Source organism: Pongo abelii, chromosome 22 (genome assembly GCF_028885655.2).
Source record: "Pongo abelii isolate AG06213 chromosome 22, NHGRI_mPonAbe1-v2.0_pri, whole genome shotgun sequence".
NCBI lineage: Eukaryota > Metazoa > Chordata > Mammalia > Primates > Hominidae > Pongo > Pongo abelii.
Genome location: NC_072007.2, coordinates 22,339,039 through 22,362,908, shown reverse-complemented (window position 1 = coordinate 22,362,908; position 23,870 = coordinate 22,339,039). Strand labels below are relative to the sequence as shown.

At 35.7% G+C, this 23,870-nt stretch overlaps 1 protein-coding gene across 1 annotated transcript in view; it reads left to right on the top strand.

Moving 5' to 3' along the window:
• Positions 1-23,870, top strand: part of LOC100449147 (ankyrin repeat domain-containing protein 36A) — a 201,127-nt gene that overhangs the window by 76,914 nt on the left and 100,343 nt on the right. Inside the window, exons 34-45 of the mRNA XM_063720846.1 lie at positions 1,096-1,156; positions 1,757-1,787; positions 4,596-4,662; positions 7,215-7,275; positions 7,885-7,915; positions 10,724-10,790; positions 13,343-13,403; positions 14,013-14,043; positions 16,851-16,917; positions 19,472-19,532; positions 20,142-20,172; positions 22,980-23,046. Of these exons, the coding sequence (XP_063576916.1) occupies positions 1,096-1,156; positions 1,757-1,787; positions 4,596-4,662; positions 7,215-7,275; positions 7,885-7,915; positions 10,724-10,790; positions 13,343-13,403; positions 14,013-14,043; positions 16,851-16,917; positions 19,472-19,532; positions 20,142-20,172; positions 22,980-23,046 (636 nt within the window). The remainder of the gene's footprint in view (positions 1-1,095; positions 1,157-1,756; positions 1,788-4,595; positions 4,663-7,214; positions 7,276-7,884; positions 7,916-10,723; positions 10,791-13,342; positions 13,404-14,012; positions 14,044-16,850; positions 16,918-19,471; positions 19,533-20,141; positions 20,173-22,979; positions 23,047-23,870) is intronic.

The following is a 23,870-nucleotide window of genomic DNA, read 5'->3' as shown; positions in this document are numbered from 1 at the left end:
TTTTCAGGACATACATTACTCTTTCTAATTCTGAATAAAAATTCTTTCTCCACGTGTGAAGTTGCTGGAATTTTATTGGTTTTTTTTTTTTTTTTCCTTCTCGGTCTGTCTGTCTCTCTCTGTGTAGTAAAAATATTTCAGCTTTCAGGTGAATGATCATGGTTAACTCTTGGGATGTGTTATTTTATAGTAAACAAATGAAACTCTTTATTACGTAAGTATTTACACAAAACAAATTGTCGAGTAAATGCTAACCAGTATTATTAGGCATATATTATGAATGCAAGCTTTTCTTTTAAGCTCATATTTGATTGACTGGTCATGTCTCTTTTTTTCTTTGTTTCTCCCTCCTTCCCGTTTGTTTAAAAATGATTTACCTCAGTCTAACTTTTTCCTTGCAGACCGCATGTCTTTAGTGTCTATTCTTTCATTTCAGCTCTGTTTCTGTTGTCAGGATACTTAGTTACAGCTTTCTGTTTAGTAGCTATGTGTGGCCTTCATTCATGAATCACTGCTCCATAAGGTGGACGGTTGCTTTGTTCTGTCTTTTTTGGAAGGAGCTGAAGTTATACAATAATTTGTTTTTAGCTTTTGACACACAGAATAGAAGCAACTTATACTGTTTCCGACGCTAGCCCATTTAAATATAGTACTACTAAAAACTACATTCTCACATTTTTTTCCCACAGAAAGTAATTCACACAACTATATATCATGCATAAATATTTTGAAAAATAAAGTGATTATTGACTTTTTATTATTAGTTTTGTTCAGTAATACTGTAAATTACATAGGAGTAAATTTTTGTCCCAGTTTGTTGTGGTTAATGAAAGATACTAATGGATATCATAGTATTTGTATAATAATCAACTGGGGTTGAAAGGAGTAACATTTTGAGAATATCTGTATCACCAATCATAATCATCATCCCATGTGAATATGTAGATAAGTAAATGGCAGACTTGGGGTTTGAATCTACGTATGAGTGACTTCAACGTGTATATTTTTTTCTGTTAGATCATGTAGTAATGGTGGCTATTATCATTATTTAAATTGCTCCATGTTATTCTTAAACCTATTGTGTTTTTCTTCTAGATTATTTCAAAACCATACATCCCAAAGAGAAGGATTATTTCTGTACAATCTACAGAAGATGGTAAGCTATTTGAAGCCTGCCTATTATATTATTTACTTACCCTTCATTTATTTGTCTTTTTTCTTCTTCTTCTTCTTTTTTTTTTGAAATGCAGTCCTACTAGTCTGCAGCCCAGGTTGTAGTGCAGTGGCACGATCTTGGCTCACTGCAACTTCCACCTCCTGGGTTCAAGTGATTCTCCTGCCTCAGCCTCCCGAGTAGCTGGGATTACAGGCGCGCACCACCACACCTGGCTAATTTTTGTGTTTTTAGTAGAGATGGAGTTTCACGATGTTGTCCGGGCTGATCTCAGACTCTTGACTTCAAGCGATCAACCCACCTCGGCCTCCCAAACTGCTAGGATTACAGGCATGAGCCACCGTGCCAGGCCTTCTGTATTATTATTATTATTATTATTGTTATCATCATCATCATAAGGATAGAGTCTTTCTATGTTGGCCAGGCTGGTCTCAAACTCCTGGGCTTCTCAAGTGATACTTCTGCCTCAGCCTTCTGAGTAGCTAAGATTGTAGGAACAAGCCACTGTGCTCTTTTATGTTTTTAATATTCTGTAGTTTTCTATTGTTGATTTAAAATGCATTTTACTTTTTTGTTTAATAGTGCCTCCTCCTACTAAAGAGTGTTTTCACAGGTATGATTTCACAGATTTTTTAAATTGATATGTTTAACTAAGTGAATAGAGAGAAGAGAAACTAGTATCTGTTTAGTGTTCTACTCTGTGCTAGACACCATATTACATGCTTAACGTTTATCATGTCATGTCATCTTCACACAGCTTTACAAACTATTTGTGCTATTATTGCATTTTTACTAATTAGGCAACTCTGCTTTAATGAGGTTGAAATATTGACTCATGATTCCACAGTAAACAGGTAGCCAACCCAAGATTGGACCATCATCCTGCCTGGCTCTGAAATCACTTCTTTTGCCCCTAAGCAGAAGTGGATAGAGATCTATGCAGCAATGGGATCGTGGTACTGATTTAAATCAGATCAATTCAGAAAGTCACATTTTGTTATGCATTGACTCTCTGAGTCATTTTGTTATGCATTGACTTCTAAGTGTTCCTTAGAAGCCTGGCTACTCCAAAAGTTTGTCCAAATATTTTGGAAATGGCAGTGGTAACCATATTACTTTTTTTTTTTTTTTAACCATCAGCGTTTTAAAGGCAGATATCAGTTATCTGTGGCCACAGGACCCTAAGTTTTTCATAAAGCAAGACCAAGCCAATGCCAGAAAAATACTCTCTTACTGTGCTTGGCGAATATCTAAATATAGTCCATGTGATGTTAACTATATTTAGCATATATTAAAAGGATATTTCTAATTCATTTCTCTACTTACTGCCTACCCAGTTAGGTTTTCTCTTTAAGTGAGTACCCTGCCTAGTTTGCTGAAGCTTTTTCTTATTCTCTGGATTCTTTTATTTTCCTTCTATGACATTTTAGTAATATTTTCTTGATTTCTTTTTACTTCTCTTCTGTTTTTCTTATGATCTTCTATTATAGTTTTCGTGAACAGCCGCTAAATATTCCCCGTTTTCCTACAGACAAAATCAGAGGTGCATAGAGTTTCAGAATGTTAAGAAATCCTGGAGACTAAACAAAATATCCTCTAGTACTTGAATCCTTGCTTATCATCCTGATCAAGTGGTTTGTTCAGGTGGAGAACCTGAAACTCAAAGGGAGAAAATTATTTGGATACAGTAAATCAGAGAAATGAGAATTGCACTCAGGTTTCTTAGTTCAAAACCCAGTCTTCTTTTACATCATTCTGTCACTGAGTGATTTTAGTTTTAGAAAGAGGGAGTGGCTCTAGTGAACACGGTGGAAGAGGAGGAGAATGGAATGAGCTGTTGAACCCAATGAAAGTGCATAAGAATGGAATTTGCAGGGGACAGCCAAATTTGAAGAGAAACAAACTCTTAGTTGGATAGAAATGAGGGTTTTAGGAAAAAATCTGAATATTTGGTTTAATGCAAGTTTGATAAAGATAAGGGAATTGAAAACACAGGATGTTGGGAGCTATCAAGAAAGGCATATTAGAATACGGCGTTCAAGGAGTTCTGAAGAGGGTGCTGCCTTTTTGTTTGTTTAACTGGAGGAACTGACAAACTTCAAGGTTTTATTGAAAAATGTTAAAAGAATTTGAGCCACTGGAAAGGGTCTCCGGAGCAGATAGGAATGTGGTATCATCTTCTTCCATCCCAGCTTACAGAGGGCTTAGAATCCCTCAAGAACTAGGGAGCTGGAGATTGCTTAAGTACATGGATCTGTGACCCAGGGTGGATGTCTCTTTTTTTCTGACTCTTTTCTCAATTCTCTCATGTACATGTAGGGTAGGGCAAATGTAGGATTGGCCGGCAAACCAGCAGTGAAGCTTCCTTTGGGTAGTTGGTAACATGCGTATGCTTGGGGTGGATGACTGAGACTAACTTACTTTCCAGAAGCAGAGGAATAGAGAGCTCCTACTCTCAATTATGTTAGCCCATCTTTTGAGGAATCTGGGCTTTCCTAGGCTGAAGATGTAGATTGGAGATTGCCACGGATCCCTGCAGAAGAGGGATCCAGAAGTGGGAGCCCATAGGAAGGAAGATATTTAGATAGTGATGAATGAAATGGAGCTATAAGTACTTAGGAGGGCGACTTTTCCAGCAGTCTCTCTCTTGGGTATCTGAGTGTCTATGAAGGTTCTTAAGCTTGCTGGTTTTTGTGGATCTGAATAAGGCAGGATCTATATAATGACAATAATTGGATTTTAAAATTTCTAATGTTTTAATCTTCTGTGAAGGATATTCCCAATAACAACCTAACAACATATACGTTTGTACTTTGACTTTTGTACACTCAGCTTTCAAACATTTGCAGTGTTTCAGGGGGCCCCCTGCAGTGTTCTAGGGTGAAGAGAATCAGTGGGCCCTCTTTAAGTAGCTCACATGCTGAAGATCCAAGACTCTCATTTTCCAGTGACACAGATTAGTCTTTGAATCAGAAGTAGATAATGGAGAAGAGACGGTGCCTTTTCTGCCTTGTTTTAGGTTATCAGGTTTACTCCAGTTCAGTAAGAAAAGTTGTGTCAGATATCAACTGGATTTTCAGTTTAGCCTTTAGGGTAGATAGTTTATAAGGACAAATTATTGTCTGGCCGTGCCGTTATAATGCCTGTCAGTATTTGTTACGGGTTTAAGGGTGAGTCTGCATTGGATATTTCATAGTTTGGGAGAGGTGGAGGCAGAAATAGGTAACTGAAATGTTTTCTAAAATGGAAGCCATATCTTAATTATACCAGGAAATATTATTTAATATGCAGATAACTGAGTTTCCTCAGACTTTGTTTTACCATTTTTTTTTGGAGGGGACATGCATGTATAGACTGACGGTTTTTGTTTTCTTTTAAGAAATGAACGTGCTCGTTTTTGTTGTATCTTTTTGCTCCATAGGAGTCTCTACAGACCGGATACTGTTGTACAGCCTGTGACAGAGGATGAGTTTGCTTTGGAATCTGAGGTAGAGTACTGTCTTGTGAAATTAATTTTCTCACTCTGAATCTCATGTTTTATATTATTTTCTTCTAAAACTTAGCAGTTGTCTACCTATCGTTGTTTTATGTTAGTATTAAAACTTTTATTAGAGATAACCATTTTAAAGAAATGGGAGGGGTTAATTTTAAGTTTTTTTTACTTTGGCAAATAAGAAATAGTTGATAAATACTTTGAGAGGTGTGACCTGAAAAAAAAAAATTGCTGGAAAATGCACAGTGACAGAAAAATGTTGTTCGGGAACGCTTTCCCACAATAGAGGAGATGCAAATTTTGGTCTAGGCTTATCTGAGTAAGTGTTTTTACTTTGAGTTGTATATCATATGAGTATGACTAATAATACCTCTGTTTAAGTGAATCTTTGTTACATCAGATGACTTATTATGGGAATCATGGAATCACCCTGTTACACATAGCATATAGTTTCTTTTTATTTCTTGTACACCTATTTTAACATCATACAGTATTTTTGCAGAGAGCTATTTCTTTATTTTTATTCTTGGTTCTATAATTAGAGTGAAGTAATATTAGAAATTGTGGAAATTTAACTAGACATGGTATCATGTGCCTGTAGTCCCACCTATTCAAGAGATCAAGCCAGGAGAATTTCTTGAGCCCAGGAGTTTAAGACCAAGCTTGGCAATAGAGCAAGAGCTTATCTCTAATTTTAAAAAGTTGTGGAAGATTAGAAATTTAAATTCTGTTGTCAAATCTGTGTTAGAGAGGGTTTACACTGTGTTTTCCGGGTCCTTTTTACTAAGAGTATACTTTAAACTCTTTATCTAATTGAAGAATATGCGTTTTGTTTAAAATAACCTGTTTGATAAGCAGAGACTCTTCATTTTCCTAAGGTCAGACTTTAATTTCACAAGGTTTGTGCATTGTAATAAAAAAAAAAAAATCTACTCAGGGTCTTTGTATCGCATTCTAAATTTTAAATGTCAGAGGCTTTTGTGCTGTTATTGAAAAAATACTTGTAAAACTCCTGCATTACTGTGAGCCACTTGAAGCTAGAAAACCTATTTGTATGTATCCTGGAGTACCCAGAATAATGTCTGGCATGTAAGAAACATTTAATTAGTTTTTAATGTGAATCAACAACCAGGCAAATGGGCTTTTTTATAATGGAATGTTACAGGTGACATAATACGCCTAAGATATCTAATAATTAAATCTATTAAATTTCTTGAATGTTTTGAATTTATCTTTTCTTGTAATGTTGAGAATGTATAAGTTGAGGTGAGTTATGTTGAGAAAATATGTCATATAGAAGAAAATAAAATTTAGAAAAGATGGAAAGGAAATAGGAAAGGTGGATACAGCGTGTTTTCTAATATCTTCCAACTGGAAGCTTGGATTAGGATTTTAGATTAAATTTTCTTAAATTTTTAAAGCCGCAACCATGTTCTACTAAATACATATTTTTCAGGACATACATTACTCTTTCGAATTCTGAATAAAAATTCTTTCTCCACGTGTGAAGTTGCTGGAATTTTATTGTTTTGTTTTTTTTTTTTTTTCCCCTCTCGGTCTGTCTGTCTCTCTCTGTGTAGTAAAAATATTTCAGCTTTCAGGTGAATGATCATGGTTAACTCTTGGGATGTGTTATTTTATAGTAAACAAATGAAACTCTTTATTACATAAGTATTTACACAAAACAAATTGTCGAGTAAATGCTAACCAGTATTATTAGGCATATATTATGAATGCAAGCTTTTCTTTTAAGCTCATATTTGATTGACTGGTCATGTCTCTTTTTTTCTTTGTTTCTCCCTCCTTCCCGTTTGTTTAAAAATGATTTACCTCAGTCTAACTTTTTCCTTGCAGACCGCATGTCTTTAGTGTCTATTCTTTCATTTCACCTCTGTTTCTGTTGTCAGGATACTTAGTTACAGCTTTGTGTTTAGTAGCTATGTGTGGCCTTCATTCATGAATCACTGCTCCATAAGGTGGACGGTTGCTTTGTTCTGTCTTTTTTGGAAGGAGCTGAAGTTATACAATAATTTGTTTTTAGCTTTTGACACACAGAATAGAAGCAACTTATACTGTTTCCGACGCTAGCTCATTTAAATATAGTACTACTAAAAACTACATTCTCACATTTTTTCCCACAGAAAGTAATTCACACAACTATATATCATGCATAAATATTTTGAAAAATAAAGTGATTATTGACTTTTTATTATTAGTTTTGTTCAGTAATACTGTAAATTACATAGGAGTAAATTTTTGTCCCAGTTTGTTGTGGTTAATGAAAGATACTAATGGATATCATAGTATTTGTATAATAATCAACTGGGGTTGAAAGGAGTAACATTTTGAGAATATCTGTATCACCAATCATAATCATCATCCCATGTGAATATGTAGATAAGTAAATGGCAGACTTGGGGTTTGAATCTACGTATGAGTGACTTCAACGTGTATATTTTTTTCTGTTAGATCATGTAGTAATGGTGGCTATTATCATTATTTAAATTGCTCCATGTTATTCTTAAACCTATTGTGTTTTTCTTCTAGATTATTTCAAAACCATACATCCCAAAGAGAAGGATTATTTCTGTACAATCTACAGAAGATGGTAAGCTATTTGAAGCCTGCCTATTATATTATTTACTTACCCTTCATTTATTTGTCTTTTTTCTTCTTCTTCTTCTTTTTTTTTTGAAATGCAGTCTTACTAGTCTGCAGCCCAGGTTGTAGTGCAGTGGCACGATCTTGGCTCACTGCAACTTCCACCTCCTGGGTTCAAGTGATTCTCCTGCCTCAGCCTCCCGAGTAGCTGGGATTACAGGCACGCACCACCACACCTGGCTAATTTTTGTGTTTTTAGTAGAGATGGAGTTTCACGATGTTGTCCGGGCTGATCTCAGACTCTTGACTTCAAGCGATCAACCCACCTCGGCCTCCCAAACTGCTAGGATTACAGGCATGAGCCACCGTGCCAGGCCTTCTGTATTATTATTATTATTATTATTATTATTATTATTATCATCATCATCATAAGGATAGGGTCTTTCTATGTTGGCCAGGCTGGTCTCAAACTCCTGGGCTTCTCAAGTGATACTTCTGCCTCAGCCTTCTGAGTAGCTAAGATTGTAGGAACAAGCCACTGTGCTCTTTTATGTTTTTAATATTCTGTAGTTTTCTATTGTTGATTTAAAATGCATTTTACTTTTTTGTTTAATAGTGCCTCCTCCTACTAAAGAGTGTTTTCACAGGTATGATTTCACAGATTTTTTAAATTGATATGTTTAACTAAGTGAATAGAGAGAAGAGAAACTAGTATCTGTTTAGTGTTCTACTCTGTGCTAGACACCATATTACATGCTTAACGTTTATCATGTCATGTCATCTTCACACAGCTTTACAAACTATTTGTGCTATTATTGCATTTTTACTAATTAGGCAACTCTGCTTTAATGAGGTTGAAATATTGACTCATGATTCCACAGTAAACAGGTAGCCAACCCAAGATTGGACCATCATCCTGCCTGGCTCTGAAATCACTTCTTTTGCCCCTAAGCAGAAGTGGATAGAGATCTATGCAGCAATGGGATCGTGGTACTGATTTAAATCAGATCAATTCAGAAAGTCACATTTTGTTATGCATTGACTCTCTGAGTCATTTTGTTATGCATTGACTTCTAAGTGTTCCTTAGAAGCCTGGCTACTCCAAAAGTTTGTCCAAATATTTTGGAAATGGCAGTGGTAACCATATTACTTTTTTTTTTTTTTTAACCATCAGCGTTTTAAAGGCAGATATCAGTTATCTGTGGCCACAGGACCCTAAGTTTTTCATAAAGCAAGACCAAGCCAATGCCAGAAAAATACTCTCTTACTGTGCTTGGCGAATATCTAAATATAGTCCATGTGATGTTAACTATATTTAGCATATATTAAAAGGATATTTCTAATTCATTTCTCTACTTACTGCCTACCCAGTTAGGTTTTCTCTTTAAGTGAGTACCCTGCCTAGTTTGCTGAAGCTTTTTCTTATTCTCTGGATTCTTTTATTTTCCTTCTATGACATTTTAGTAATATTTTCTTGATTTCTTTTTACTTCTCTTCTGTTTTTCTTATGATCTTCTATTATAGTTTTCGTGAACAGCCGCTAAATATTCCCCGTTTTCCTACAGGCAAAATCAGAGGTGCATAGAGTTTCAGAATGTTAAGAAATCCTGGAGACTAAACAAAATATCCTCTAGTACTTGAATCCTTGCTTATCATCCTGATCAAGTGGTTTGTTCAGGTGGAGAACCTGAAACTCAAAGGGAGAAAATTATTTGGATACAGTAAATCAGAGAAATGAGAATTGCACTCAGGTTTCTTAGTTCAAAACCCAGTCTTCTTTTACATCATTCTGTCACTGAGTGATTTTAGTTTTAGAAAGAGGGAGTGGCTCTAGTGAACACGGTGGAAGAGGAGGAGAATGGAATGAGCTGTTGAACCCAATGAAAGTGCATAAGAATGGAATTTGCAGGGGACAGCCAAATTTGAAGAGAAACAAACTCTTAGTTGGATAGAAATGAGGGTTTTAGGAAAAAATCTGAATATTTGGTTTAATGCAAGTTTGATAAAGATAAGGGAATTGAAAACACAGGATGTTGGGAGCTATCAAGAAAGGCATATTAGAATACGGCGTTCAAGGAGTTCTGAAGAGGGTGCTGCCTTTTTGTTTGTTTAACTGGAGGAACTGACAAACTTCAAGGTTTTATTGAAAAATGTTAAAAGAATTTGAGCCACTGGAAAGGGTCTCCGGAGCAGATAGGAATGTGGTATCATCTTCTTCCATCCCAGCTTACAGAGGGCTTAGAATCCCTCAAGAACTAGGGAGCTGGAGATTGCTTAAGTACATGGATCTGTGACCCAGGGTGGATGTCTCTTTTTTTCTGACTCTTTTCTCAATTCTCCCATGTACATGTAGGGTAGGGCAAATGTAGGATTGGCCGGCAAACCAGCAGTGAAGCTTCCTTTGGGTAGTTGGTAACATGCGTATGCTTGGGGTGGATGACTGAGACTAACTTACTTTCCAGAAGCAGAGGAATAGAGAGCTCCTACTCTCAATTATGTTAGCCCATCTTTTGAGGAATCTGGGCTTTCCTAGGCTGAAGATGTAGATTGGAGATTGCCACGGATCCCTGCAGAAGAGGGATCCAGAAGTGGGAGCCCATAGGAAGGAAGATATTTAGATAGTGATGAATGAAATGGAGCTATAAGTACTTAGGAGGGCGACTTTTCCAGCAGTCTCTCTCTTGGGTATCTGAGTGTCTATGAAGGTTCTTAAGCTTGCTGGTTTTTGTGGATCTGAATAAGGCAGGATCTATATAATGACAATAATTGGATTTTAAAATTTCTAATGTTTTAATCTTCTGTGAAGGATATTCCCAATAACAACCTAACAACATATACGTTTGTACTTTGACTTTTGTACACTCAGCTTTCAAACATTTGCAGTGTTTCAGGGGGCCCCCTGCAGTGTTCTAGGGTGAAGAGAATCAGTGGGCCCTCTTTAAGTAGCTCACATGCTGAAGATCCAAGACTCTCATTTTCCAGTGACACAGATTAGTCTTTGAATCAGAAGTAGATAATGGAGAAGAGACGGTGCCTTTTCTGCCTTGTTTTAGGTTATCAGGTTTACTCCAGTTCAGTAAGAAAAGTTGTGTCAGATATCAACTGGATTTTCAGTTTAGCCTTTAGGGTAGATAGTTTATAAGGACAAATTATTGTCTGGCCGTGCCGTTATAATGCCTGTCAGTATTTGTTACGGGTTTAAGGGTGAGTCTGCATTGGATATTTCATAGTTTGGGAGAGGTGGAGGCAGAAATAGGTAACTGAAATGTTTTCTAAAATGGAAGCCATATCTTAATTATACCAGGAAATATTATTTAATATGCAGATAACTGAGTTTCCTCAGACTTTGTTTTACCATTTTTTTTTGGAGGGGACATGCATGTATAGACTGACGGTTTTTGTTTTCTTTTAAGAAATGAACGTGCTCGTTTTTGTTGTATCTTTTTGCTCCATAGGAGTCTCTACAGACCGGATACTGTTGTACAGCCTGTGACAGAGGATGAGTTTGCTTTGGAATCTGAGGTAGAGTACTGTCTTGTGAAATTAATTTTCTCACTCTGAATCTCATGTTTTATATTATTTTCTTCTAAAACTTAGCAGTTGTCTACCTATCGTTGTTTTATGTTAGTATTAAAACTTTTATTAGAGATAACCATTTTAAAGAAATGGGAGGGGTTAATTTTAAGTTTTTTTTACTTTGGCAAATAAGAAATAGTTGATAAATACTTTGAGAGGTGTGACCTGAAAAAAAAAAATTGCTGGAAAATGCACAGTGACAGAAAAATGTTGTTCGGGAACGCTTTCCCACAATAGAGGAGATGCAAATTTTGGTCTAGGCTTATCTGAGTAAGTGTTTTTACTTTGAGTTGTATATCATATGAGTATGACTAATAATACCTCTGTTTAAGTGAATCTTTGTTACATCAGATGACTTATTATGGGAATCATGGAATCACCCTGTTACACATAGCATATAGTTTCTTTTTATTTCTTGTACACCTATTTTAACATCATACAGTATTTTTGCAGAGAGCTATTTCTTTATTTTTATTCTTGGTTCTATAATTAGAGTGAAGTAATATTAGAAATTGTGGAAATTTAACTAGACATGGTATCATGTGCCTGTAGTCCCACCTATTCAAGAGATCAAGCCAGGAGAATTTCTTGAGCCCAGGAGTTTAAGACCAAGCTTGGCAATAGAGCAAGAGCTTATCTCTAATTTTAAAAAGTTGTGGAAGATTAGAAATTTAAATTCTGTTGTCAAATCTGTGTTAGAGAGGGTTTACACTGTGTTTTCCGGGTCCTTTTTACTAAGAGTATACTTTAAACTCTTTATCTAATTGAAGAATATGCGTTTTGTTTAAAATAACCTGTTTGATAAGCAGAGACTCTTCATTTTCCTAAGGTCAGACTTTAATTTCACAAGGTTTGTGCATTGTAATAAAAAAAAAAAAATCTACTCAGGGTCTTTGTATCGCATTCTAAATTTTAAATGTCAGAGGCTTTTGTGCTGTTATTGAAAAAATACTTGTAAAACTCCTGCATTACTGTGAGCCACTTGAAGCTAGAAAACCTATTTGTATGTATCCTGGAGTACCCAGAATAATGTCTGGCATGTAAGAAACATTTAATTAGTTTTTAATGTGAATCAACAACCAGGCAAATGGGCTTTTTTATAATGGAATGTTACAGGTGACATAATACGCCTAAGATATCTAATAATTAAATCTATTAAATTTCTTGAATGTTTTGAATTTATCTTTTCTTGTAATGTTGAGAATGTATAAGTTGAGGTGAGTTATGTTGAGAAAATATGTCATATAGAAGAAAATAAAATTTAGAAAAGATGGAAAGGAAATAGGAAAGGTGGATACAGCGTGTTTTCTAATATCTTCCAACTGGAAGCTTGGATTAGGATTTTAGATTAAATTTTCTTAAATTTTTAAAGCCGCAACCATGTTCTACTAAATACATATTTTTCAGGACATACATTACTCTTTCGAATTCTGAATAAAAATTCTTTCTCCACGTGTGAAGTTGCTGGAATTTTATTGTTTTGTTTTTTTTTTTTTTTCCCCTCTCGGTCTGTCTGTCTCTCTCTGTGTAGTAAAAATATTTCAGCTTTCAGGTGAATGATCATGGTTAACTCTTGGGATGTGTTATTTTATAGTAAACAAATGAAACTCTTTATTACATAAGTATTTACACAAAACAAATTGTCGAGTAAATGCTAACCAGTATTATTAGGCATATATTATGAATGCAAGCTTTTCTTTTAAGCTCATATTTGATTGACTGGTCATGTCTCTTTTTTTCTTTGTTTCTCCCTCCTTCCCGTTTGTTTAAAAATGATTTACCTCAGTCTAACTTTTTCCTTGCAGACCGCATGTCTTTAGTGTCTATTCTTTCATTTCACCTCTGTTTCTGTTGTCAGGATACTTAGTTACAGCTTTGTGTTTAGTAGCTATGTGTGGCCTTCATTCATGAATCACTGCTCCATAAGGTGGACGGTTGCTTTGTTCTGTCTTTTTTGGAAGGAGCTGAAGTTATACAATAATTTGTTTTTAGCTTTTGACACACAGAATAGAAGCAACTTATACTGTTTCCGACGCTAGCTCATTTAAATATAGTACTACTAAAAACTACATTCTCACATTTTTTCCCACAGAAAGTAATTCACACAACTATATATCATGCATAAATATTTTGAAAAATAAAGTGATTATTGACTTTTTATTATTAGTTTTGTTCAGTAATACTGTAAATTACATAGGAGTAAATTTTTGTCCCAGTTTGTTGTGGTTAATGAAAGATACTAATGGATATCATAGTATTTGTATAATAATCAACTGGGGTTGAAAGGAGTAACATTTTGAGAATATCTGTATCACCAATCATAATCATCATCCCATGTGAATATGTAGATAAGTAAATGGCAGACTTGGGGTTTGAATCTACGTATGAGTGACTTCAACGTGTATATTTTTTTCTGTTAGATCATGTAGTAATGGTGGCTATTATCATTATTTAAATTGCTCCATGTTATTCTTAAACCTATTGTGTTTTTCTTCTAGATTATTTCAAAACCATACATCCCAAAGAGAAGGATTATTTCTGTACAATCTACAGAAGATGGTAAGCTATTTGAAGCCTGCCTATTATATTATTTACTTACCCTTCATTTATTTGTCTTTTTTCTTCTTCTTCTTCTTTTTTTTTTGAAATGCAGTCTTACTAGTCTGCAGCCCAGGTTGTAGTGCAGTGGCACGATCTTGGCTCACTGCAACTTCCACCTCCTGGGTTCAAGTGATTCTCCTGCCTCAGCCTCCCGAGTAGCTGGGATTACAGGCACGCACCACCACACCTGGCTAATTTTTGTGTTTTTAGTAGAGATGGAGTTTCACGATGTTGTCCGGGCTGATCTCAGACTCTTGACTTCAAGCGATCAACCCACCTCGGCCTCCCAAACTGCTAGGATTACAGGCATGAGCCACCGTGCCAGGCCTTCTGTATTATTATTATTATTATTATTATTATTATTATTATCATCATCATCATAAGGATAGGGTCTTTCTATGTTGGCCAGGCTGGTCTCAAACTCCTGGGCTTCTCAAGTGATACTTCTGCCTCAGCCTTCTGAGTAGCTAAGATTGTAGGAACAAGCCACTGTGCTCTTTTATGTTTTTAATATTCTGTAGTTTTCTATTGTTGATTTAAAATGCATTTTACTTTTTTGTTTAATAGTGCCTCCTCCTACTAAAGAGTGTTTTCACAGGTATGATTTCACAGATTTTTTAAATTGATATGTTTAACTAAGTGAATAGAGAGAAGAGAAACTAGTATCTGTTTAGTGTTCTACTCTGTGCTAGACACCATATTACATGCTTAACGTTTATCATGTCATGTCATCTTCACACAGCTTTACAAACTATTTGTGCTATTATTGCATTTTTACTAATTAGGCAACTCTGCTTTAATGAGGTTGAAATATTGACTCATGATTCCACAGTAAACAGGTAGCCAACCCAAGATTGGACCATCATCCTGCCTGGCTCTGAAATCACTTCTTTTGCCCCTAAGCAGAAGTGGATAGAGATCTATGCAGCAATGGGATCGTGGTACTGATTTAAATCAGATCAATTCAGAAAGTCACATTTTGTTATGCATTGACTCTCTGAGTCATTTTGTTATGCATTGACTTCTAAGTGTTCCTTAGAAGCCTGGCTACTCCAAAAGTTTGTCCAAATATTTTGGAAATGGCAGTGGTAACCATATTACTTTTTTTTTTTTTTAACCATCAGCGTTTTAAAGGCAGATATCAGTTATCTGTGGCCACAGGACCCTAAGTTTTTCATAAAGCAAGACCAAGCCAATGCCAGAAAAATACTCTCTTACTGTGCTTGGCGAATATCTAAATATAGTCCATGTGATGTTAACTATATTTAGCATATATTAAAAGGATATTTCTAATTCATTTCTCTACTTACTGCCTACCCAGTTAGGTTTTCTCTTTAAGTGAGTACCCTGCCTAGTTTGCTGAAGCTTTTTCTTATTCTCTGGATTCTTTTATTTTCCTTCTATGACATTTTAGTAATATTTTCTTGATTTCTTTTTACTTCTCTTCTGTTTTTCTTATGATCTTCTATTATAGTTTTCGTGAACAGCCGCTAAATATTCCCCGTTTTCCTACAGACAAAATCAGAGGTGCATAGAGTTTCAGAATGTTAAGAAATCCTGGAGACTAAACAAAATATCCTCTAGTACTTGAATCCTTGCTTATCATCCTGATCAAGTGGTTTGTTCAGGTGGAGAACCTGAAACTCAAAGGGAGAAAATTATTTGGATACAGTAAATCAGAGAAATGAGAATTGCACTCAGGTTTCTTAGTTCAAAACCCAGTCTTCTTTTACATCATTCTGTCACTGAGTGATTTTAGTTTTAGAAAGAGGGAGTGGCTCTAGTGAACACGGTGGAAGAGGAGGAGAATGGAATGAGCTGTTGAACCCAATGAAAGTGCATAAGAATGGAATTTGCAGGGGACAGCCAAATTTGAAGAGAAACAAACTCTTAGTTGGATAGAAATGAGGGTTTTAGGAAAAAATCTGAATATTTGGTTTAATGCAAGTTTGATAAAGATAAGGGAATTGAAAACACAGGATGTTGGGAGCTATCAAGAAAGGCATATTAGAATACGGCGTTCAAGGAGTTCTGAAGAGGGTGCTGCCTTTTTGTTTGTTTAACTGGAGGAACTGACAAACTTCAAGGTTTTATTGAAAAATGTTAAAAGAATTTGAGCCACTGGAAAGGGTCTCCGGAGCAGATAGGAATGTGGTATCATCTTCTTCCATCCCAGCTTACAGAGGGCTTAGAATCCCTCAAGAACTAGGGAGCTGGAGATTGCTTAAGTACATGGATCTGTGACCCAGGGTGGATGTCTCTTTTTTTCTGACTCTTTTCTCAATTCTCTCATGTACATGTAGGGTAGGGCAAATGTAGGATTGGCCGGCAAACCAGCAGTGAAGCTTCCTTTGGGTAGTTGGTAACATGCGTATGCTTGGGGTGGATGACTGAGACTAACTTACTTTCCAGAAGCAGAGGAATAGAGAGCTCCTACTCTCAATTATGTTAGCCCATCTTTTGAGGAATCTGGGCTTTCCTAGGCTGAAGATGTAGATTGGAGATTGCCACGGATCCCTGCAGAAGAGGGATCCAGAAGTGGGAGCCCATAGGAAGGAAGATATTTAGATAGTGATGAATGAAATGGAGCTATAAGTACTTAGGAGGGCGACTTTTCCAGCAGTCTCTCTCTTGGGTATCTGAGTGTCTATGAAGGTTCTTAAGCTTGCTGGTTTTTGTGGATCTGAATAAGGCAGGATCTATATAATGACAATAATTGGATTTTAAAATTTCTAATGTTTTAATCTTCTGTGAAGGATATTCCCAATAACAACCTAACAACATATACGTTTGTACTTTGACTTTTGTACACTCAGCTTTCAAACATTTGCAGTGTTTCAGGGGGCCCCCTGCAGTGTTCTAGGGTGAAGAGAATCAGTGGGCCCTCTTTAAGTAGCTCACATGCTGAAGATCCAAGACTCTCATTTTCCAGTGACACAGATTAGTCTTTGAATCAGAAGTAGATAATGGAGAAGAGACGGTGCCTTTTCTGCCTTGTTTTAGGTTATCAGGTTTACTCCAGTTCAGTAAGAAAAGTTGTGTCAGATATCAACTGGATTTTCAGTTTAGCCTTTAGGGTAGATAGTTTATAAGGACAAATTATTGTCTGGCCGTGCCGTTATAATGCCTGTCAGTATTTGTTACGGGTTTAAGGGTGAGTCTGCATTGGATATTTCATAGTTTGGGAGAGGTGGAGGCAGAAATAGGTAACTGAAATGTTTTCTAAAATGGAAGCCATATCTTAATTATACCAGGAAATATTATTTAATATGCAGATAACTGAGTTTCCTCAGACTTTGTTTTACCATTTTTTTTTGGAGGGGACATGCATGTATAGACTGACGGTTTTTGTTTTCTTTTAAGAAATGAACGTGCTCGTTTTTGTTGTATCTTTTTGCTCCGTAGGAGTCTCTACAGACCGGATACTGTTGTACAGCCTGTGACAGAGGATGAGTTTGCTTTGGAATCTGAGGTAGAGTACTGTCTTGTGAAATTAATTTTCTCACTCTGAATCTCATGTTTTATATTATTTTCTTCTAAAACTTAGCAGTTGTCTACCTATCGTTGTTTTATGTTAGTATTAAAACTTTTATTAGAGATAACCATTTTAAAGAAATGGGAGGGGTTAATTTTAAGTTTTTTTTACTTTGGCAAATAAGAAATAGTTGATAAATACTTTGAGAGGTGTGACCTGAAAAAAAAAAATTGCTGGAAAATGCACAGTGACAGAAAAATGTTGTTCGGGAACGCTTTCCCACAATAGAGGAGATGCAAATTTTGGTCTAGGCTTATCTGAGTAAGTGTTTTTACTTTGAGTTGTATATCATATGAGTATGACTAATAATACCTCTGTTTAAGTGAATCTTTGTTACATCAGATGACTTATTATGGGAATCATGGAATCACCCTGTTACACATAGCATATAGTTTCTTTTTATTTCTTGTACACCTATTTTAACATCATACAGTATTTTTGCAGAGAGCTATTTCTTTATTTTTATTCTTGGTTCTATAATTAGAGTGAAGTAATATTAGAAATTGTGGAAATTTAACTAGACATGGTATCATGTGCCTGTAGTCCCACCTATTCAAGAGATCAAGCCAGGAGAATTTCTTGAGCCCAGGAGTTTAAGACCAAGCTTGGCAATAGAGCAAGAGCTTATCTCTAATTTTAAAAAGTTGTGGAAGATTAGAAATTTAAATTCTGTTGTCAAATCTGTGTTAGAGAGGGTTTACACTGTGTTTTCCGGGTCCTTTTTACTAAGAGTATACTTTAAACTCTTTATCTAATTGAAGAATATGCGTTTTGTTTAAAATAACCTGTTTGATAAGCAGAGACTCTTCATTTTCCTAAGGTCAGACTTTAATTTCACAAGGTTTGTGCATTGTAATAAAAAAAAAAAAATCTACTCAGGGTCTTTGTATCGCATTCTAAATTTTAAATGTCAGAGGCTTTTGTGCTGTTATTGAAAAAATACTTGTAAAACTCCTGCATTACTGTGAGCCACTTGAAGCTAGAAAACCTATTTGTATGTATCCTGGAGTACCCAGAATAATGTCTGGCATGTAAGAAACATTTAATTAGTTTTTAATGTGAATCAACAACCAGGCAAATGGGCTTTTTTATAATGGAATGTTACAGGTGACATAATACGCCTAAGATATCTAATAATTAAATCTATTAAATTTCTTGAATGTTTTGAATTTATCTTTTCTTGTAATGTTGAGAATGTATAAGTTGAGGTGAGTTATGTTGAGAAAATATGTCATATAGAAGAAAATAAAATTTAGAAAAGATGGAAAGGAAATAGGAAAGGTGGATACAGCGTGTTTTCTAATATCTTCCAACTGGAAGCTTGGATTAGGATTTTAGATTAAATTTTCTTAAATTTTTAAAGCCGCAACCATGTTCTACTAAATACATATTTTTCAGGACATACATTACTCTTTCGAATTCTGAATAAAAATTCTTTCTCCACGTGTGAAGTTGCTGGAATTTTATTGTTTTGTTTTGTTTTTTTTTTTTCCCCTCTCGGTCTGTCTGTCTCTCTCTGTGTAGTAAAAATGTTTCAGCTTTCAGGTGAATGATCATGGTTAACTCTTGGGATGTGTTATTTTATAGTAAACAAATGAAACTCTTTATTACATAAGTATTTACACAAAACAAATTGTCGAGTAAATGCTAACCAGTATTATTAGGCATATATTATGAATGCAAGCTTTTCTTTTAAGCTCATATTTGATTGACTGGTCATGTCTCTTTTTTTCTTTGTTTCTCCCTCCTTCCCGTTTGTTTAAAAATGATTTACCTCAGTCTAACTTTTTCCTTGCAGACCGCATGTCTTTAGTGTCTATTCTTTCATTTCACCTCTGTTTCTGTTGTCAGGATACTTAGTTACAGCTTTGTGTTTAGTAGCTATGTGTGGCCTTCATTCATGAATCACTGCTCCATAAGGTGGACGGTTGCTTTGTTCTGTCTTTTTTGGAAGGAGCTGAAGTTATACAATAATTTGTTTTTAGCTTTTGACACACAGAATAGAAGCAACTTATACTGTTTCCGACGCTAGCTCATTTAAATATAGTACTACTAAAAACTACATTCTCACATTTTTTCCCACAGAAAGTAATTCACACAACTATATATCATGCATAAATATTTTGAAAAATAAAGTGATTATTGACTTTTTATTATTAGTTTTGTTCAGTAATACTGTAAATTACATAGGAGTAAATTTTTGTCCCAGTTTGTTGTGGTTAATGAAAGATACTAATGGATATCATAGTATTTGTATAATAATCAACTGGGGTTGAAAGGAGTAACATTTTGAGAATATCTGTATCACCAATCATAATCATCATCCCATGTGAATATGTAGATAAGTAAATGGCAGACTTGGGGTTTGAATCTACGTATGAGTGACTTCAACGTGTATATTTTTTTCTGTTAGATCATGTAGTAATGGTGGCTATTATCATTATTTAAATTGCTCCATGTTATTCTTAAACCTATTGTGTTTTTCTTCTAGATTATTTCAAAACCATACATCCCAAAGAGAAGGATTATTTCTGTACAATCTACAGAAGATGGTAAGCTATTTGAAGCCTGCCTATTATATTATTTACTTACCCTTCATTTATTTGTCTTTTTTCTTCTTCTTCTTCTTTTTTTTTTGAAATGCAGTCTTACTAGTCTGCAGCCCAGGTTGTAGTGCAGTGGCACGATCTTGGCTCACTGCAACTTCCACCTCCTGGGTTCAAGTGATTCTCCTGCCTCAGCCTCCCGAGTAGCTGGGATTACAGGCACGCACCACCACACCTGGCTAATTTTTGTGTTTTTAGTAGAGATGGAGTTTCACGATGTTGTCCGGGCTGATCTCAGACTCTTGACTTCAAGCGATCAACCCACCTCGGCCTCCCAAACTGCTAGGATTACAGGCATGAGCCACCGTGCCAGGCCTTCTGTATTATTATTATTATTATTATTATTATTATTATTATCATCATCATCATAAGGATAGGGTCTTTCTATGTTGGCCAGGCTGGTCTCAAACTCCTGGGCTTCTCAAGTGATACTTCTGCCTCAGCCTTCTGAGTAGCTAAGATTGTAGGAACAAGCCACTGTGCTCTTTTATGTTTTTAATATTCTGTAGTTTTCTATTGTTGATTTAAAATGCATTTTACTTTTTTGTTTAATAGTGCCTCCTCCTACTAAAGAGTGTTTTCACAGGTATGATTTCACAGATTTTTTAAATTGATATGTTTAACTAAGTGAATAGAGAGAAGAGAAACTAGTATCTGTTTAGTGTTCTACTCTGTGCTAGACACCATATTACATGCTTAACGTTTATCATGTCATGTCATCTTCACACAGCTTTACAAACTATTTGTGCTATTATTGCATTTTTACTAATTAGGCAACTCTGCTTTAATGAGGTTGAAATATTGACTCATGATTCCACAGTAAACAGGTAGCCAACCCAAGATTGGACCATCATCCTGCCTGGCTCTGAAATCACTTCTTTTGCCCCTAAGCAGAAGTGGATAGAGATCTATGCAGCAATGGGATCGTGGTACTGATTTAAATCAGATCAATTCAGAAAGTCACATTTTGTTATGCATTGACTCTCTGAGTCATTTTGTTATGCATTGACTTCTAAGTGTTCCTTAGAAGCCTGGCTACTCCAAAAGTTTGTCCAAATATTTTGGAAATGGCAGTGGTAACCATATTCTTTTTTTTTTTTTTTAACCATCAGCGTTTTAAAGGCAGATATCAGTTATCTGTGGCCACAGGACCCTAAGTTTTTCATAAAGCAAGACCAAGCCAATGCCAGAAAAATACTCTCTTACTGTGCTTGGCGAATATCTAAATATAGTCCATGTGATGTTAACTATATTTAGCATATATTAAAAGGATATTTCTAATTCATTTCTCTACTTACTGCCTACCCAGTTAGGTTTTCTCTTTAAGTGAGTACCCTGCCTAGTTTGCTGAAGCTTTTTCTTATTCTCTGGATTCTTTTATTTTCCTTCTATGACATTTTAGTAATATTTTCTTGATTTCTTTTTACTTCTCTTCTGTTTTTCTTATGATCTTCTATTATAGTTTTCGTGAACAGCCGCTAAATATTCCCCGTTTTCCTACAGACAAAATCAGAGGTGCATAGAGTTTCAGAATGTTAAGAAATCCTGGAGACTAAACAAAATATCCTCTAGTACTTGAATCCTTGCTTATCATCCTGATCAAGTGGTTTGTTCAGGTGGAGAACCTGAAACTCAAAGGGAGAAAATTATTTGGATACAGTAAATCAGAGAAATGAGAATTGCACTCAGGTTTCTTAGTTCAAAACCCAGTCTTCTTTTACATCATTCTGTCACTGAGTGATTTTAGTTTTAGAAAGAGGGAGTGGCTCTAGTGAACACGGTGGAAGAGGAGGAGAATGGAATGAGCTGTTGAACCCAATGAAAGTGCATAAGAATGGAATTTGCAGGGGACAGCCAAATTTGAAGAGAAACAAACTCTTAGTTGGATAGAAATGAGGGTTTTAGGAAAAAATCTGAATATTTGGTTTAATGCAAGTTTGATAAAGATAAGGGAATTGAAAACACAGGATGTTGGGAGCTATCAAGAAAGGCATATTAGAATACGGCGTTCAAGGAGTTCTGAAGAGGGTGCTGCCTTTTTGTTTGTTTAACTGGAGGAACTGACAAACTTCAAGGTTTTATTGAAAAATGTTAAAAGAATTTGAGCCACTGGAAAGGGTCTCCGGAGCAGATAGGAATGTGGTATCATCTTCTTCCATCCCAGCTTACAGAGGGCTTAGAATCCCTCAAGAACTAGGGAGCTGGAGATTGCTTAAGTACATGGATCTGTGACCCAGGGTGGATGTCTCTTTTTTTCTGACTCTTTTCTCAATTCTCTCATGTACATGTAGGGTAGGGCAAATGTAGGATTGGCCGGCAAACCAGCAGTGAAGCTTCCTTTGGGTAGTTGGTAACATGCGTATGCTTGGGGTGGATGACTGAGACTAACTTACTTTCCAGAAGCAGAGGAATAGAGAGCTCCTACTCTCAATTATGTTAGCCCATCTTTTGAGGAATCTGGGCTTTCCTAGGCTGAAGATGTAGATTGGAGATTGCCACGGATCCCTGCAGAAGAGGGATCCAGAAGTGGGAGCCCATAGGAAGGAAGATATTTAGATAGTGATGAATGAAATGGAGCTATAAGTACTTAGGAGGGCGACTTTTCCAGCAGTCTCTCTCTTGGGTATCTGAGTGTCTATGAAGGTTCTTAAGCTTGCTGGTTTTTGTGGATCTGAATAAGGCAGGATCTATATAATGACAATAATTGGATTTTAAAATTTCTAATGTTTTAATCTTCTGTGAAGGATATTCCCAATAACAACCTAACAACATATACGTTTGTACTTTGACTTTTGTACACTCAGCTTTCAAACATTTGCAGTGTTTCAGGGGGCCCCCTGCAGTGTTCTAGGGTGAAGAGAATCAGTGGGCCCTCTTTAAGTAGCTCACATGCTGAAGATCCAAGACTCTCATTTTCCAGTGACACAGATTAGTCTTTGAATCAGAAGTAGATAATGGAGAAGAGACGGTGCCTTTTCTGCCTTGTTTTAGGTTATCAGGTTTACTCCAGTTCAGTAAGAAAAGTTGTGTCAGATATCAACTGGATTTTCAGTTTAGCCTTTAGGGTAGATAGTTTATAAGGACAAATTATTGTCTGGCCGTGCCGTTATAATGCCTGTCAGTATTTGTTACGGGTTTAAGGGTGAGTCTGCATTGGATATTTCATAGTTTGGGAGAGGTGGAGGCAGAAATAGGTAACTGAAATGTTTTCTAAAATGGAAGCCATATCTTAATTATACCAGGAAATATTATTTAATATGCAGATAACTGAGTTTCCTCAGACTTTGTTTTACCATTTTTTTTTGGAGGGGACATGCATGTATAGACTGACGGTTTTTGTTTTCTTTTAAGAAATGAACGTGCTCGTTTTTGTTGTATCTTTTTGCTCCGTAGGAGTCTCTACAGACCGGATACTGTTGTACAGCCTGTGACAGAGGATGAGTTTGCTTTGGAATCTGAGGTAGAGTACTGTCTTGTGAAATTAATTTTCTCACTCTGAATCTCATGTTTTATATTATTTTCTTCTAAAACTTAGCAGTTGTCTACCTATCGTTGTTTTATGTTAGTATTAAAACTTTTATTAGAGATAACCATTTTAAAGAAATGGGAGGGGTTAATTTTAAGTTTTTTTTACTTTGGCAAATAAGAAATAGTTGATAAATACTTTGAGAGGTGTGACCTGAAAAAAAAAAATTGCTGGAAAATGCACAGTGACAGAAAAATGTTGTTCGGGAACGCTTTCCCACAATAGAGGAGATGCAAATTTTGGTCTAGGCTTATCTGAGTAAGTGTTTTTACTTTGAGTTGTATATCATATGAGTATGACTAATAATACCTCTGTTTAAGTGAATCTTTGTTACATCAGATGACTTATTATGGGAATCATGGAATCACCCTGTTACACATAGCATATAGTTTCTTTTTATTTCTTGTACACCTATTTTAACATCATACAGTATTTTTGCAGAGAGCTATTTCTTTATTTTTATTCTTGGTTCTATAATTAGAGTGAAGTAATATTAGAAATTGTGGAAATTTAACTAGACATGGTATCATGTGCCTGTAGTCCCACCTATTCAAGAGATCAAGCCAGGAGAATTTCTTGAGCCCAGGAGTTTAAGACCAAGCTTGGCAATAGAGCAAGAGCTTATCTCTAATTTTAAAAAGTTGTGGAAGATTAGAAATTTAAATTCTGTTGTCAAATCTGTGTTAGAGAGGGTTTACACTGTGTTTTCCGGGTCCTTTTTACTAAGAGTATACTTTAAACTCTTTATCTAATTGAAG